The 18,400-nt window shown below is 40.8% G+C and overlaps 1 protein-coding gene across 1 annotated transcript in view; it reads right to left on the reverse strand.

Moving 5' to 3' along the window:
- Window positions 1-874: 874 nt before the first annotated feature.
- The window catches only part of atp8a2 (ATPase phospholipid transporting 8A2), a 61,526-nt gene continuing 44,000 nt past the window's right edge, over window positions 875-18,400 (reverse strand). Inside the window, exons 26-36 of the mRNA XM_055037877.1 lie at window positions 16,451-16,561; window positions 14,656-14,730; window positions 14,233-14,355; window positions 12,788-12,866; window positions 12,651-12,712; window positions 11,857-11,913; window positions 10,456-10,563; window positions 7,461-7,549; window positions 7,156-7,260; window positions 4,488-4,579; window positions 875-3,591 (exon numbers count right to left, since the gene is read on the reverse strand). Coding sequence (XP_054893852.1) covers window positions 3,497-3,591; window positions 4,488-4,579; window positions 7,156-7,260; window positions 7,461-7,549; window positions 10,456-10,563; window positions 11,857-11,913; window positions 12,651-12,712; window positions 12,788-12,866; window positions 14,233-14,355; window positions 14,656-14,730; window positions 16,451-16,561 — 996 coding nt within the window. The 3' untranslated portion in view covers window positions 875-3,496. The remainder of the gene's footprint in view (window positions 3,592-4,487; window positions 4,580-7,155; window positions 7,261-7,460; window positions 7,550-10,455; window positions 10,564-11,856; window positions 11,914-12,650; window positions 12,713-12,787; window positions 12,867-14,232; window positions 14,356-14,655; window positions 14,731-16,450; window positions 16,562-18,400) is intronic.

Genomic DNA, 18,400 nt, shown 5'->3' on the forward strand with positions numbered 1-18,400 from the left:
TAATGGGAAATGCAGGTGGTGTGATGTGTAAGGCTGTTGCAGTCTCCCAGCAGACCATTTAAAATCTAATGAAGTGAACACGGGACGCAGACTGTGACGCTCCACCCAACTATACCAGTTCCCCCACGAGGCCTTTTGCCCACCACCCAGAAAGAAAAAACAGCCCCGAGCGGAAAAGCTCTCACAAAGCCCCCCCCCCCCCAACTACGGCAGTATTCACAGAAGGTTGGTGGTTAATGTTCCCTGGAAGTGTTACTGTGACATGAGCAAGAGTACAAATATCCAGCAAGGAATCTAAAAGTCTAACCCCATCAATTATTTCCTCTGAGAGGCAGATTTGGCTTTTGATATGGGCCACATGGGCAACTGCCCAGGGAGGCATTATAGAAAGGTTGGGCGCAGAAGCACCAGATAAAACCAAAACTCATTCAGTTGTATCGCTTTTGAGAACCAGCACCGGCGAGAGGAGTGTGTGCGTGCGTGTGACAAACGCTCCACAGTTCAGTGAACTTGCAGCCGTAGGGAGTCAGGCCAGGTTTGAGTCACAGTTTTCCACTTTAAAAAGTCACAAAAGTAGCAGTTATTGGCTGTGGGTTAGGAAAAACAAACAAAACGTGCTTAATTTCCAGTCATTCGGTGGAATGTTGCACAGCTGAGGAACACGCACTCTATGAGAACATGCAGCGACACCAAGCATGGCATGTTTGTGCGTCTCATCTTCAATACAAGCACATTGCGAGATTCAGTCGGCAGCTTGTGTGAGACAAACCGTGGATTCATTATCGATCCCTCTGAAACAATATATAAAGCAGGAGGAGATGACGTTTTGATATAAGTTTGATAAATAAACATTTTGAAACAGAATGTGGTCTGATGAAAGTTTGTGTTGTGGCGGTTTATTGAAACAGATGAACAAGTGACTCTCAAACAAAGACACTTTGGTTGCTTAAGAGCCGACTTAATCCCTTTTAAACAGCCAAACAAAGAAGTACAAGACACACACTCGCAGACAAGTCTGCTTCCCACAGCACTCAAAGCACAAAGAAACTTTAAACGTGGACGCATAAAAGTCCGGGTTCCAGAAATAAAAGAATAAAGTGGAACGAGCCACTGGAGGGGAACTGAAAGAACCGAACGGATTTCTTCCTGCCAAAGATGGATTCTCCACCCAGCAGCAGCTGTGGTTGGTTTTGGCCGGGCCACATCCAGGAAGGTGGGTGGGAACAGGATCTCCAGCTGAGAAAGGGGGAGAGGGGTCTCCTCCTGATCTGACTGTGAGGACTCTCCTGAGCTTAATGGTGAAGTGTGGGAGAACTTTGATTCTGGCCGTATTTATTGGCGCCCCTGCTATTCATACAGTACAAGAAGCTTCTTTTGCCAATAGGACAGTATTTTCTGTGGAACATTTTGGAAGGATGGAGCACAGACAGAGAGAGAGAGACAGAGAGAGAGAGAGAGAGAGAGAGAGGCAGAGAGAGAGAGAGAGAGAGAGACAGAGAGAGAGAGAGAGATTTGACCAGATCTCCAGATCATCTATTTTCTTGGCTCAGCCTTTATGGTCGTTTCTCTTCAGCTCATATCAAGTTTTCAAGATGATTTATGTTGAGATTTTCAGTCAGATTAAAGTCTGGACTCTGCAGGACATTCACTGAGTTCTTCTGAAGCCGCTCCTTTGAGAAAAACGAGCCATCTCCCCAGTCTGAGGTCAGATTGAACTCTTAAAAGCCTCCAACAGGATTTCTCCAGGAGAACCCTGGATTTAGCCCTGGATAGAGAAAAACTCCATATTTGTGGTATAATGTGGTGTTGGGAGCATCATGCACTTGAGACGGCACATACAGTTTTGAGTGAAGGGCAAACATTTAATTTTGGTTGTTCCAGCTCCCCCTGAGATTTGCTACGGCTTTCTTCCCTATTCCAGAAATGGCTGGCTTGTTGAATGCAGATCCTCTTTATTTCATGGTAACTGTTACAGGTACCAATAATTACATTAAAAATCTTGCTAAAAGTAGTTTAATTCAAATAACCTGGACTAAAATAACAATACTCAAATTTAAGGTTTTCCAAAATGTAATGAAGACTTTGTTTACATCCTTACCAGGGGTGCTAGTAAATGTAGACAACACTGCACGTATCTCATGTCAAACCCTTGTGGTCTGCACACACACTTTCAGCCTGAAACATAAACCAAGCTTCCCTGGAGCTACAGCTAGACTCAAAAACCTTTCAACCAGCAGTGAAAACACAGAGACATGAGCTCGGGCCACGGATTGATTAGATTTAATGATTAGGACTTGGATGGACATCTTCCCCCCGCCCCTCACCCGCTCCACACAACCCACCCATACAAACCCTTCAAGCTTGCATTCCTAAAACAGTGTCCTCAACACAGAGCACACAGACAATGGACATTCAGACAGTGCAGAGAAACACATGATTCATGCAAGTGTCCTCAATCCAATCCCTTCGCCATTTTTGGACGCCTGTTAGTAGGAGTTCAAGTAAAATATTCCTTCGGGTGTTAATGGGTCTTCCCCGACTTATGAGTACAAAAACATATGTCAAAAAGAAAAAAAATATATAAACGCATACACATGAATGTACACTTTCATCATAAAAATAAAAATAAAATGCTTAGTTAAGAGCAGACATCCCAACAGACCTGGAAGGGGGAAACATTAAAAACGGGCATGCTGCTTCTACATCAGCTGATGGCGTTAAACGAGTGTAAACGGACCTAAAAACTGTCCAGAGAAAAATGAACACGGTGGCTGCAGAAATGCAATGAGATGAAGAGATAAGAGCGAGGACGAAATAAACAAGAGGAGGTCTCAGAGGGATGTTGCAGCAAGGTGGTGGTCCACGTTTGAGGTGGAGTGTTCTGCCTCAGCCGCACCTCTGTGGTGTTTGGCAGTGAAGCTTGGTGCTGCCATGGAGCCAAAACTGGGTGTGTAGCTGAGGTGCAGAGCCCGCACTCCATCATTTTGACATCTGTCCCCGCTTCGTTGCGTGACGACAGATGTGCAGAATCCTCCTTGCTGGAGACTAGCGGTAAACCGTGGAAGCGACGCACGTAGACAACACATGCACACACGCAGAGCGCCACGGTGTGCAGACGAACATGCACAGGCAGACGCAAACCAACTGAAACAGGCACACACACGCGCACAAACACACGTCGACGCACAGCGGCGTGAAGCGATCTGAGGTGTATACAGGTACAAGTGTCTTGGCATGTCTGGGATATGGTTTGCTCATGCCTGTGCAGCTGTTTTAGGAGTTTGTTCAGTAATTAGCCTGGTCCCGTCCTCCAGACACGGCCCCTCCCCACCCGACCGTGATCCTCCCATCCCCAAGTGACAGGGAGGCCACGTCACTGTCTCAGTAAGGCCACGGCAGAGGCCGGTCAGATTGTGGCTCTGAAGTTTATCTGGCTGTCGTTGTGACAGCGATTGCTACGTTGAGCCGATGCCTCATTCCGGGCGGGCGGAGGCGGCTAGAGGCTGGGGCGCTGGCGGGTGGTGTCGTAGGACCGAACTACCTGGGACTGGGACACCACGCCGTGCTCTTCCTGAGAGAAAGCATAGCCATCTGAAAAAGGACAAAACAGGAGAAATGTTTACAATTCAAACAAGAGCAACTTCTCTCACTATCAGACTTCAGTTATCAATGTTTTAAATGCCATTTGTAGTTGAGTGTTTAAATATTTGCTTTACCATATTAGCCATTTTGTCCTTTTGGATCACTTTATGTACAGCAAAATTTACTAAAAAGGCTTTGAATTCGAATTCTATCATTCTTTCAATATTCTAGATTAGGGTTTTTATAAAAGATATTTAAAAATTTGGTAATTTTAAAAAAATTTCTCTTGTCTCAACATTGGTTTTCTTCTCAGAATAATTGGTTTTGTTCTATCCAGAGCATTTATCAGACTCATAAATCCAATCCCTTCGCCATTTTTGGTCGCCTGTTAGTAGGAGTTCAAGTAAGGGTTAGGTGAAAAAATTTGAACTTTTTCACATTTTGTCACATTGGAATTAAAATCTTTAACGTAATTTAACAGTGAAGCACTGTAGTGAAAGAAAACATAATGTTCAGTTCTTTTTATTTAAATAAACGGAGCATTTCTATTTAGCCTCAATTTTTTAATAACCATAAATAAAATGAAGTGCAACCAATTACCTCCAGAAGTCAACAAATTATTAAATTGAGTTGACCTTTGTTTTAAGCTCAGCTTAAATTCATCTTATCTGGAAATATAAGGTTATAAAAGGAGGAAAGCTGACACTGCCCATCCCTATGGTGGTGGCGGCATCATGCTGTTTGAACACATTTTGTTTTACTTCCTTTTCACAATAATATGCTGCTCATATTTGTTGGTCTATTGCATAAAAGAACAGAAGATGGAGGCTGTAAGGCAACAAAACTTAAGAATTCAAAGAGTGTGAATACTTTTGCAAGGCTCTACTGTGCTTAAGGAAACTCACGTGACACCGTCTGCTGCACCGAGTTGGAGCGTCCGACACTTGAAGGCGTTTTCCTAAATACTCTTGTCAGCAGATGGGCTCGTTCGTTTAGACTGCAACACGGACGAAAGGCAGAGCGATTAATCTGCAGTTTCAGAGTGAAAATCAACACTATTCCCCAATACTGAGGGCTAATGGTAGATTGCATCTAAATCAAAACACATTGATCAACATGTAAAGTGAGTTTAGGTCCAGAGGGATTTAATGATGCATGTTTTGGAGATTTAATTAAGCCCAACTGTAATCCAACAACTGCCTGCAGGGAAACAAGCCGTGCACAGTGAACTATTCCTCTCCCCCCGGCTCCTCTCCTCTCCTCATAACTCCTCCTGTCCACGGCGAAGAGTGGCCCCTCTGTTTTAAGACCACACGCCGTCACGGCTCCTCTCCTCCCCTGACCAAAAATAACTAAGCTCTCGCCACATATTCCACACGTACACACACAATCATGAATTTCCCTCCCTGTCTCATCACCGTCATGGCAGTCATAAAAGTATATGCACGGGATGTAAACGTTTAGGACGCCGACAGCGACCAGGATGTATAGTTAACTTTATATCCTCTGGTGTTTAAACAGCGTGAAACCGAGGGGTTTGCGCTGAAACCTGATGTATTTTGCAGCGATTATGATCGGTGGGCTAGTTATGAACTTGGGCCAGAATGCCCCGGGCTACAATCTGAATCCGGGAGCCAGGAAACTGTTGGGAATCTTCCCTCGAGTTTCTACCGGAGAGAAGTAACAAACAGCTTTTGAGCTCGCTCAAGGACTTCTTTGGCCTCGAAAAAAGAAACGTCTGTTAGATCGATGACAGAGCTGAATCATAAAAGGCTAAATGGAAGCTGGACATTTAGCCTTCTCCCCTCAAATTCCTGCCGGTTCAAAAGGAGCCCAAGGATATGCTCCATTTTGAATCCTTACACACACTCACACACACAAAAAAAATAAAAAATCCAGCATTGAAACACAGATGTGTTCTTATTTCAGTGTTTCCCACCACTGCTTCTCTGACCTTCCATACTTTCCTTCTCTGATTTGAAATGGAGCGGATGGAAGGATCTGGTGATGATTCTCATTTGGAAAGCAGTTTGATTAAGGATGAGGCCATATGTTTGGTTCCCCCACTTATCCTTCGGAAACCTGAAGCACAATTTAGGCTTTTCCAACTCGTTCAATTAGCCAGCTGCGTTTGGAATCGATTTAGCAAACACTCCACATATCAGATGATGAAAAGTTAGAACAACCTTCACCCTTTTTTTTTTTTTTTTAGTTAGAAAATGCATCATGGAACACTTTACCACTACTGGCACTTTTAGAGAAAATTATCAACACTTACATTGGCAACAAACCCTACAAAATAAACCTACTGATTCCCCGTGGTGACTACGCTTTGGGAAAAACATGCCATTCACATAAGACATGCATGTTGATCTTCACATGTGAGGAAATGGCTAGTCTGCAGTCTGAGCACTAATTAGATTAAAACTACAAGAATGGAGATGATCAAGTTTGGACAAGGACATTAGTTGGCTTTTCCACCACACTGGGAGAGAGATGGCACATTGGAATCCTGTCTATCCTCAGTTCAGTATTCACATATCAAAAATATTCTAGAGAAAATATGGCTTATGAAGCTGTTTAAACTATTAAAATATGCAAATGTAAGTGGTGTTAGAAGAATTTGTCAATTTCAACAATTTGGAAGTGGTTGTTGTCCCCAACCTCTGCAAATACTGGGGGTGAACTATGTTTTATTATTATTTTTTTTAATAAAAAAATAAAATAAAATAATGTCTGATTTTTGGTTGTATCACATGCCAACTGTTTTCTTGATGAACCTTTTATGTCTTAGTATTTTATGTAATTAGACCCATACTAACTACACTTTTTTTGCACCATTACAAGACATTTAAGTGGATGTTTTTCTTTCATTTTAATATTCACAATCCAAAATGTGTGTACAGAAGCCAAACAAGGCTTTTGAATGCATAATAAAATAAATTAGGGTTTTAACTTGAGGTGCTAATCGGAAAAATTGGTTGTGGATTCTCCACTAACTGAATCCCCGGTCTATTTCATTCTAACACAACTCTACAAACACCACACACAAGAGTACTAAGTCACAGCCTGAGGAGCTACAGCCAAACAGTAAACACACCAGGTCTGTACAGCAGTTCAAATTGGTCCACCTAAAAAAAAAAAAAAAAGAAAAAATCCAGAGGAATGGAAAAATTTAAAGACATATGAAGAGAGAATATACATGACCTTTCAGATGTGATTGAGAGAAAACCATGCGAGTGTCACTCAAAAGTCAGCGTGCAACAAGAAACGCAGGTCATGTAAGGCCAGAGTTCACAGGGCAAACCTAAAAACTACCTCTGTGGAGCAGTTCTGGGTCTATGGGACCTCAGGTTTGGATTCAGCTCTGTGGGCAGTGCCACAGGGGTAGATTAATTCATTTCCATGAAGAATAAAATGCATACAGAATATTTACCAAAAGAAAAACTGAGATAGATCTAGAATGAAGGGAAACTGTACCAATACAAAAACTCTAAATGAAATACAAAAATAATAACAATAATAATTTAATGTTGATGAGACAACGTTAATTTGTGTTTTCATATACTGCACCTGCGGCCGCTGGAGTCCCTGAGCACCGCGGCTCCCGGGTCAACGGCCCGCGCCTCCAGCTCCTGCACCTCCTCCAGCAGAGTCTTCCTCAAAGTGCGACGTGTCCTGCAGAAAAGAAAAGGAAAAAAAAAGGAAAAAGCAAAACAAGGTCTGGATTACTTCGCTTTGCAGACACATGCAGCTCATAATCCGCTGTGCGTCAGTGTTGACATGGACTCAATATGGGTTACGTAAACATTTCGCTTAACTTATACAGCCCGTGTGTAGATTTTATAATGTATTTATGTTAAATGTGCTCTACTTACGCAGCCCAAGCGAAATCTTTGAGTAAACACGCGGTGGGCACCAGGACCAGACCCAGCCAGAAGTACCAGCACTGCATCACTTTACCAGCCTACAATGACGACACACAGGCGACATTTGGTTTCAGTTATGTTTTGATTTAAATTCAAGTTTAACCCATTTTTCTCCACCCTGAGCTCGCAAAACCTCACATACAGTGCCTCACAAAATAATATTTTTCTCCCTTTATCTCCTTAAAACCACAAACTTTGATGATTTTATTGAGGTTTCCAGTGCACAAAGCGCAAGATTCAGGGTTCCTACACTTCGCCCACAGTAAAATTCAAGCATTTTCAAGGCAAGTTTTCAAACCTTTCCAGCACCACACTTTGGAGATAAAAACAAATAAAGAAAAAACTGTTTAAATTCATATGTTTCATGACTCAGACTTTTATTTCTGTTGATAATGTCTTGTGAAGGTATTCTACAGGTAAATAAAAATGTAACCAAATGCTATGTTTTAAAATGTCTCTCACACTCTTTACATCTGATTGGTTCAAGAACAAAATACAAATTTAATAAATAAAATTACCCAATTAAAAAAATAAATAAATTATGTATGAATATAAGACAATCTTTACTTCAATTGCACAGATTGATACGTCATTTAACTGTTAGGAACAACAAACATTTATTACATTGAAAAAATCCAAACAAATTGTGTGAAGGTAAATGACGTTCCTGCTCAAATTAAATGCTTCAGCACAATCCAAAGAAAGAAAAAATATATTTAAAAAAAATATTCTTTCCAAGTTTTCTGCCATTTAGTAAATAGAAATATTTTTGGTAATTCTAACTTAAAAACAAGAAAAGTTCAGTCGAAAAACATCTGTGTGTCTTCATTAGGTGTATGTAAATATCTGGTTTCAACGGAGCTTTTTCCAAATTTAGGCTTTTAATCAAACATAAGATTGCACTTTACTACAAACCTGCATAGTTTGAAAATCAAACTATTTCAGGGCGTTTATACAAAAAGCATCTTCAAGCACTATTACACACCCAGGGTATAGTGCCAAGGAGAAAATGATTCATAGTTTAAAAGTTTCTTTGTAAACAGAAATCTAAAATCCTTTTTCTTCTCCTTCCATAATTACTGTACGTTCTGCTTTGTGTTGGTCAAAATCATAGAATCCCAATAAAATGCATTAAAGTTGATGGTTGTAACAAGGTTTTCAATCATAAAAAGGTGATAAAATTCAAGTGTGGTGAAAACTTTTCCACAGGACTATATGTGGCAAAGATGATTAAGTTTTAAAGTGCATTAAGTACAGAGTGTGAAACTTATTAAACTCTTATCCCAACATATTTTGCAGCTTTCTCACAGCTTGTTTCCGCTCCACAGAATGGATTCACTGAAATTCTCTGCTGAGAAACAAAAACCGCACAGATTCTACCCCCTACCTGTCCATGCAGTCCAGCTGCAGCACGACTCATTGACCTTTGGCCCCCGTTCTCGGTCCGTCTCCCAAGATTAATCATGCGTCCAACCACTGTCTCACTGTGTCAGTCTGCGTGTCTCTCTCTGCTTCTTACTCCCACACATCTTTTCTCCTGCAATTCCCTTCAATCTCTCTTTCGCAACCTTCTTTCACAGTTACTGACTGTTGTCTCTGCTGCTTGTCCTCACCTGCTGTTGCTAATCTTTGTCTTCTCCTTCTCACACAACTTTCCAAAGGTCTGTATGTAGCTATGAACATTTTTATCACCTCAGTGAGTTTCACTGCTTCAGTGGTTTTACCTTCACAGAGACGACAGGACCAGGGTTCAAACACCTTCATAGCTTATTTGAAAAAACTATTTTAAATTCATGGATGTGGTCAGGATGAAGGAAGAAATGACAAAGGTGGAAAGAAAGGCATAGAGGAAGGATAGACAAGAAAATTACAAAAGAAGGGAGGAAGAAGAGAAGGATAAGATAGAAAAGAAAGAGGGGGGGGGGAAATCAGGGAAATAAGTAAGGACGGAGGAAAGGATTCATTTGAAGGGCATAACACAAGCTGGGCCTAAGGATGAAAAAGATGGAAGTAAAAACAGTAGAAAAGAAGATAGGAAAGATGGAGAACAGACTCATTCAAGGAAATCCAAGATGGATGGAGAAAACAAACAGGAATAAAAAGGATGAAGCAAGGACATAAAATCAGAGGTGCTCACATAAGAGACAAAGAAAAAGAAAGACAACATTCAGACAATGGACTAGATAATGAAGTCTTTAAATAGTATAATTCTCACGTCTGAGAATTAACTGATTCATTTAAATCAGTTAAAAGCAATGAATGTTTTCCACGTTTTTTGTAACGGCTGATGGTGCCACCTAAAGCCACCCTCAGTTATTCTGAGCATAACTATGCTGCGTTTCATCCTGCGCTGCCCTCCCCCCTGGACAAATGGACACATAGATAGCCGGAGGAGGGGGAAATAAGAGAGGTAATGGGGTAGTTACGGGGGTTGTGATGGCTGAGTGTCTCCGACTCAGTCAGTCTGAGCAGCTGCAGGGATATTTGACCGCATTCCTGATTTCTGACACAAATTGAATTAATGGGCTGGAGAGAGTCGAGACGGTCTTGTTGCTTCTCCATGTCCACTCAGTGGGACGCCCAGTCCCACCGGGGTCTTTATCCCCAACCTCTGCAATCAGTCTCCCAATTAGGGGGTTCTTCAAACACTCTCCTCACTCCTCTGCTCGGTCCTCATCACAATCACCAGCAGCCCACCCTTATGAGTCAACACCTCCTCAGAGAGTAGTATAAGACCGAAGTTTGGGTGACACACAGCAGGTGTGGGGCAGTCCACTAGGTAAACACCTCCCTCCTGGGGGGGCTCCAGCAGCGGAGACATAGAACACCCAAGAGGTGAGTCTCTTGGACGCCAAGTAGTGCCCGTCATGGAGAAACGGCAAACAGGCGATTGTTCAAAAATAACAATATTCAGGGATCAGCTGCTTTATGGAGAGTAAATTACCTGGCCCAACATGTCGGGGGCGATCGGGATGGCGGGCCAGAACACAGAATACACGGCGAAGAAGACCATCCAGAGCGCCATGCTTCCCCAAACGGCCAGGTGGGAAAACTACGACACAGACAAGGGAAGACAAGAACAAAAAGGGAGATTACAGAGACAAGACGAGGTCAAATAGCTCTGAATATAGCCAACCTTTCCCTCCCTCCGTCCGTCCCCAGTCTTCATCTGTCTCTGTGATGTGCTGTAAGGGGACACTGTGTGAATTCCAGCGGGACCTCACTTCATTACTCCCAGACTGTTGTGTGGACAGCTGAACGGACAAAGGTGTCAGCGCCTCGCTGTCTGTCCTGCCAGTCTGTCACTCTGGCAGCGGGAACTAACAAAATAATGTCACCGTCACAGCTGGAGCTTCTGTTTTCCCAAACTTTACCTCCACTTCTGCTGGTGGTTAAGAACTGAAAGCTGACACCTCGTGTTAAGGATCAAGAACAGTTTAGAAAGGTGACCGGCCTGATGGAGTCTTGGAAATTACATTTTTTCAGTAAACAAACTAAACATAAAGGCCACCAGGTTACAAGTTTTTGGTATCATTGAAGCATTCTATTTGAATAGACAATATTTTCTACAAACACTGGGGCATGTCTGTGGTTCATCCAGGCTGCAACAGACAGAGATTTTCAGCAGATAACAGGAAGGCCGATTAACTTGCCCCAGGTTCCTCTGTTTTATCCATTTTATAGCCTTCAATTGCAGTTTGTTGAAGAATATGCTGGGATTGGAAATGTTGGCCAAAAATTTGGCCAACACACAGTTTCATAAATAAGTACAGGTAGTATTTTAGCTGGAAAATGATGAACAGAACCATCAGAACCATATCGATTATCAGTGGTCTTCTATAACAATTCTATAACAGTAATCCAAAAAGAGGAAAGTGAGTTGAATAAAACATCTCCACGTTAGCAATGTCAAAGTGACTCCATTTTTCTTTCTAACTGTAATATCAGTATGATTGATGGTTTGGGGTGTTTTTCTGCTTCGCCATGCTCTGTTGGAGCAACTATGATCCTCCTTTGTTCCTTTCAAGATGAATCTCTCAGAGCATATTTAGCATCCGTCTCAGCTGCTTCACGGTAAGGCCTCCGGACTCGAGGGTTAATCTATCATTTGGATGTTTCCTAGACTCTGTTTTTGTACATATGAAATACTGCTGAGAAAGAAATGAAAACACTCATGAAGTGCAAGGAAGAAAACTGTAAAAGAAGCTGGATTTAGAGAAAACCTGCAAGATTTTTCTCAACTATGGAGAGAACTGACCTTTTAAAAAAAAACAATATCTTTTTTATTTAAGAGCAAGATATTGCAGATGTGGTTGGGTTTATTAAGGGGTGTTAATGCTCCTACCCTGGTCCAAGCGGTGGTCTCCATTCCAGCTTTTAGACAAACTGTAACGACCACATACTGCAAAGAAACACACAAACAGGAGCGGACAGGCACACAAACAAAAACAGAGAAAGAAACAGGAGACCGTATTAGAATGCTGGCGACTGTGGAGACAATAAACATTAATGCTGTACAGTAAACTCAGCAACGTCTGTTAAAATACCCCAGACCCCCTCCAGCGCCTCTATGCAAACACAGAACAGACAGGATTCCTACATAGTTCCCATATAAAAATTCCAGACTTCTCCAAGACTCCATTTTCCAGAGATTAGTCCTCCACATTCAGTCAAAAACATAACATATTAAAGTTCACAATTAATTTATGGCAGAGGAAACTAAATGGAGACAGAACACAAAGACCGAGGGAAGAAAAGCAAGAATAGAGAGGAAGGCAGGAAAGAACGAAGGAACATGAAGAAAGGAAACACACAGGAAAGCCAAACAAGATAAAGATGGAGAGAATCAAGGAGGAAAGAGGAGTGGGCAAACATCCATCAAATTATCTTTGGCTAATAAGTTTTCTGCAATGCGCCGAAAGACATTTAATCAAACATTAGTTTTATCCGCCATGTAAAATTTTGGTCTGAGGAATTGAGGGTGGCAAAAAGGGGCAAATTCCAGCATGTGCACCAAGTTCTTAGTTTTAAAATTTACAGAAGTCGTCTACTCACTCCATCCCTAAAAGGCTACAATTCATTTGAAAGCCCCAAATAAATACATGACACAAATTTGCAGAAAATAAATAAGAAGCTTACCGTGTAGACCATGTTTCCTGCAAACAGGTAGTCGTTTCCCTGGCCATTACTAAACGGGGAATCTGTGGACAACACATGTAAAGCTTTAATAACCAGAACTGGCTTTATTTTATTTTTAAAAAATGTGAGTTGCTCACCGTGCTCTAACATTTTGAGTGGAAACCAAAAGAGGATAATGGAATGAATCAGTGCGTTGATACAGTGTCCCCAAAACACCTGCAAGAAGGTGTGAGAAACCTTTTTAAAGGTCAGAAACAGCCAGCAGACCTCCAAGACAAAGTCAGCAGTTTTCTTGGAGTTTGTTGAAAAGCAACTGAAAACAACGAATCACCAGATCATCTCAACACGGACGAGGTTCCCCATAAGTCACATTTATGGTTTTTAAATAAATGTGACTTATCGTCTGGTGCAACATTCATTTTTTGACTGTTGTGACCTGTACTTCGGCATGACCTGTCTGGAAAATACAGTGTAATAATATTGATGCCCACACTTTTTGTATTCTCTTTGATTTCATAGTAGACAGGACCACATTTATCCACTGACTTTACCCTGCTGGAAAGGGACTAAAACTTCATATTTTTTTCCCCAATCAGTGCCAAAAGAATTTGAAAACTCATTGCCACCATTTTAATGAGGTAAGCTTTGGATCTCCAACAATTTAAACATCTGTTTGCTACAAAAAAAGGCTATTTTATTTATTTTTCTAAACTATTAAATGCTTTAAGAATTGTGAATGCATAGATTATTATTTAGCAAAATGTTTTTTGGGCTAAAACAAGAGACGCTTTTCTTTGGTCTGCAAATCCTTTTGACTTGACAAATTTGGTGACAAAAAGTTTGGACGCTACCAAAATTTTGTTTGCGGCATCAAACAATATTCAACTTAGCGCCTGAATGATCAGCCCTTAAAGGCAACCTATAAATACCTCACAGCTTCAACTTCCTGCCTACTGTTCTCTCATATTTCCCCTTTTCTAGAATGTCAGGAGACATTGACCTCTTTTACTTGATATTTGTACCTCAGGGAAACAGAATATGACAGATTATTTCAAAAAGGAAAATATAACATTACAAAAATGTTTCTGTTATGTTTAACAGAATGTGTTCTTAGTCATAGAAAAAAAAAATCACTGGTGCTTTTGTTTTTATTCCCAATGAATGAATATAGGTAAACTAGTTTCCAAATCAGGATTAAGCTAAATAAGAGGGAAATGTTTTTAAAAGACCTATTTTAATATACGTATATATGTTTTGGTTTTTTTTTTTTTTTTACCAGAGAAGCAAATGGATAGCACTTACACAATATGGGTCTTGCAGGTTAAAAAAAAGTAACAAAACAGCAATTTCTTAAAGCACAACATTCCCCATGTGTCACCAAAAGCTGCTTTCTGTGCAGTACACACACACAGGCTAAAATGAAAGAGTTTCTTATTCCACAGCTGTGAATTTTATTAAAACTTTGTTTACTTATCTCAGATCCCAACCCAACACCCTGCATCACTCATCAAATCACAAACATCCACAAGTTCAATGCAGACCAGGAAAAACGGGGGTAAACACGTTTTTTCCACATGCATACCTTGGTGTTGAAGCCCTCGGCATTCTGGGTTATCCTGTAGAGCTGTGGGAAGCGGAGCATGTTCTGCTGGCTGCACGGTCGATCAAAGATCCCCAAAGTGAACGGGGGCAGCGCGGTGAATATCTGCAGAAAGCACACACATGCTTTGCTGAGCAGTCACTGTTCTTATCAGATGGTCAGTGCTAAAAAGGAATTCCATAATGTTTTAAACACAGAGGAGCCCCAAGGCATCTGCGGCCAGACGCAGCGTACACACAGAGTTGCCAGGACGCACACAAGCACGCTCCCATCCAGACATGCATCCATGCAGACGTCTCTGGCATGAGGACAGAGCAGCGATAAGAAGACAGAGTGCTTGAGATCCATGGAGAGATAGGCAGAGAGCAAGAGAGATGACTAGGTGAAAGTGTAGGAGGTTCTCACCACGTTGTAGAGGCCTATGCACCAGCGCTCGAAAAGGATCTGACCGGAGAAGCCGTTCACAAACGCAAACCAGAGCTAGGACACAGACAGAGGGGTGAGAGGTGACGAGAGGAGCAAGGTCTGCAAGGAAAGCTAACTTTTTATAAGAGATGATGGTGGAAACAATGCAAAGACATGGATAATTGTCTCTCTTAAAGGAATGACTTGAAAATCTGGAAGTAACCTTTGCAGAGTCACATCAGAACTGAGATTGTAAAGAAACATCTGAGCTTTTTTTTCCCCACATGCTCATTATAAAAGGTATCATATATATGACTTTCATATAAATTATTGCACTTTGTTCATGTTTGAGCTATGTTTTCCTCATTTCCACAGGGTCAATAGTAAACAACAAATATGTGGCTATACTCAAATTAATATCTTCATCTGGCTGAATATTTGTTCAACAAATGCTCTTAACCTTCCTTGCAAAGATTCAGCTTTTGAGCTTTCCTCATAGCCAGAACCTTTGTCAACATTGGTTTTCTCAGTTCCTTGGTTATTAGAAAATTCCCAATAATTTGAGGGCACCAGTTTGGGTCAGATGGTTGAAAGTTGGACAAAGATTGATGTTCCAGCTGGACAATGATCCCCTCCACACATCAAACTTGTTTTGATAGGACAAAGCAGGCCAACATTAAGCTTCTTGAAGGATGCCATCTATTTAAGGTATTATTTGCGATGTGAAAGCAATACCTAATTTATCCTTTACAAACTCTGATAAGAAGAGTAGTTGTAAATCAAACCAAAACAATGTCAAAACCATGTTGATGTCATTGCTTGCAAATGCTACAAAAAGCCCGACGTCCAGGTGCAACTTGGTCAGAGATAACAAAATGTTTGAGGATTTTTACATCTAGGTTTGTATGAAACAAATAATTCATAAAAGTCCAATAATAATTGGACATACATGATTAATGTGTGTCAGCTTCTGACTGGCAGCGAAAGACTATTACAAATGGTCCAGTGTGGAGTTTCGCAGGCCACAAGCTGATCTGAGGTCAGATAGATGAAATTCTTGAGGTTGCTGCTCAAGAGCTGTGGTGTTACTGGGGGGCATATTGTGGAGCAAACAGCCAAAGGATGAAATCACACACAAACACACCCTTCCCACTTGTTGCATCCCCTCTAAATGGACAGAGTTCATCTCTAACTTTTGGCACAGAATGCGTCGCTGAACTCCCAAAACGTGAGACAATCAGAGAAACGTGCATTTACTGATAAAGAACCGTGGTTAGAACCGGCGCCGGGCAACAGCCAGCGCCTCCTGTGAGAACCTGCACCTGTTGGCATCCTTCTACAGCAGAGCGAGTTGCTGGGAGTGAGGACAGCTGACCAAGGACAGCAGACCCCTTCATCTAATAAAGACAATCCAATCATCTTTCAGGTATTTCTCGAACTGTGACGACTACTTCCTGTACAATAATCCCAAGTAAAAAACCCTACAAGTCTTTCTCTTTGCAGGGATTATTTGGTTCCCAGATGATAAATACATAAAACATGTAATTTAAGTACATGCACACACAGCAGCTGACCTCAAGGGCCAAGGTTTTGCCATGGCTGATGTAAAGACTCTTTTAAAGTAATATGTATATATATACTGTGTGTGTGTGTGTGTGTGTGTGTGTATGCGTGTGTGGAAAGGAGACAGAAAGCAGACACCAGAAGGGCACCTCGTCCGTCACTGTCAGCCATGTCGACAAACAGCTGCTGAATGTCTCTGTTAATGTGGCCAAGTGGGTGTGTGGGCTCTTACCTCGATAATGTAGAGGACCACATTCTTATAGAAACAGTAGAGGATGCACTTGGTGACGCGGTTGTAGCTCCACGCCCCGTGGACCAAAAGGAGTTTCTCCAGATAGGAGAACTGAGGAGATACAAATGAGAGACAGAAATGCCTCTGATCATGTGAGAAACACAAGAGTTGGAATGAAAAACTTCAGAGGACAAATGGAGATGTAAAGATGGCAACCAAGGCAAGAAAAGGTTTCAGCCAATAGATGCTTAAAGATCTTTAAAATGTAGATGAGCTAGTTTAATACAGCTTCAGTATATATTGCTATTTGATTAGTACTGACATTAATACATGTATCCAAAGAACTGTTAATAAACGCTAGCTATGCGATTAATTGGAAAAGCTTGTTTAACGGCTCTGAATGCTTTTGAAGGAATATTTAGAGCTTTTTACATGTAAAGTAGCAAAATGATCAAAAGCAACTTTTTTAATAAAACTGCAGTGCTGGGATCGAAATAATAAATGTGATTTACTCCAAGTGATGCACAGACTACATTCAGGCAGTGAGATCTTAATACTTAGTTAAGTTTTATTTATAGCAACCCTCATTGTCATTACGACATTGCAATATCCTGAGACTCCTCTGTGTGCTTTCATAAAAGTTTATTAACTTAACCATTTTCCCCTGAACAACATTTTCCAAATGGGATCCTGCAGAAAGAGATCGTCCCAAACTTTGGTTCTTCTGTTTCTCCCTTTTTAATATGGGTCGTTAGTTTATATTTGGATGTCAAAGGACAACATACAGAGTCTGGAATTCTGACTCAAAGTTGGAAGATCCAGACCTCAAACCACTAAAATGCTGCTGCATATTAAAGTGTTGTAATAATTACAGCAACAAATTAGTTTTTTTATTTTTTCTTTTTTTTTCCATTTTTGATGGTTTTTATTTAGTTGTCACACACAGCACTGGAATTCCTCAGAAAGGTATTCATGCTGAACATTTAGTCAACAACAAACTTCCTTTTATTTGGTAGAGAAAAACGAAGTGATGAAACTTTGGAAAACAATAAATTGTTTTCATTCAGTATAACTAACTGCCTTCAGCTGATTTGTAAATCGAGTTTCCTTCTGCATAATTTTATTTCAGTATAAATACAATGCGTTTGTCACATAAAATGCCAAAAAGATACTTTGTAGTTTGTCGTCACATCACTAAATGTGGAAAGGTTGAAGAGATATAAATACTTATGCAAAGACGGTTAAGTAACACATTTGCTATTAGTGTCGTTTAATCGCTTACAGTAGTTAACATGGTCAACTTGAAGCTGGAAAACAACTGAACCAGACTGCAGTCAATGCTAGAATCACAAAATTTGAGGAAATAAATGTTGCCATATTTTTTCAACAAAATACTGCTGTCTTTTATATTTAGGAAACTTTTGGAAGTTATTTCAGTCACAACCTCCAGTCACTTCCAGTTGTGCTTTTTTAGGGGGTTTCACATGCCGATCAGACCATTTATAAAATCTCAATTTGGAACATCTAAGAGCACTTTGTCTTAAGTTCTCCAAGCCACCATATTTTTTTTAAACTTTAGATCCATTAAACTTGCTGTCTTCTGCTCTTGTTGACCTCAATGGTGGTATAAAATATACATTTTTCATTTGGACTTGTGTTTTGTGGATTCTTACATTTAAGCCACTAGATTCACCTGATGGCTCTCATCTGTGGACAGTTAGCAAAACTGAAGGAAGCAAGGACACGATTTAAGTTTACATAAAATATGATAAAAAAAAATTATTTCTAAAAATGCTAACGCATGCATTCATTGTTTATTAACTTTACATTTACTGCAACACAAAGCACTGCCTCCTAAAATAATGACCACCAAAGTGAATATGAGTGAAATCTTTATACCTGCATCTGCTTGTGTTTTGACTATCATTGAATTGGCTTAGTTTGTACTGT

The sequence above is a fragment of the Poeciliopsis prolifica genome, unplaced genomic scaffold (genome assembly GCF_027474105.1).
Source record: "Poeciliopsis prolifica strain line A6 unplaced genomic scaffold, Auburn_PproV2 SCAFFOLD012, whole genome shotgun sequence".
Lineage (NCBI taxonomy): Eukaryota > Metazoa > Chordata > Actinopteri > Cyprinodontiformes > Poeciliidae > Poeciliopsis > Poeciliopsis prolifica.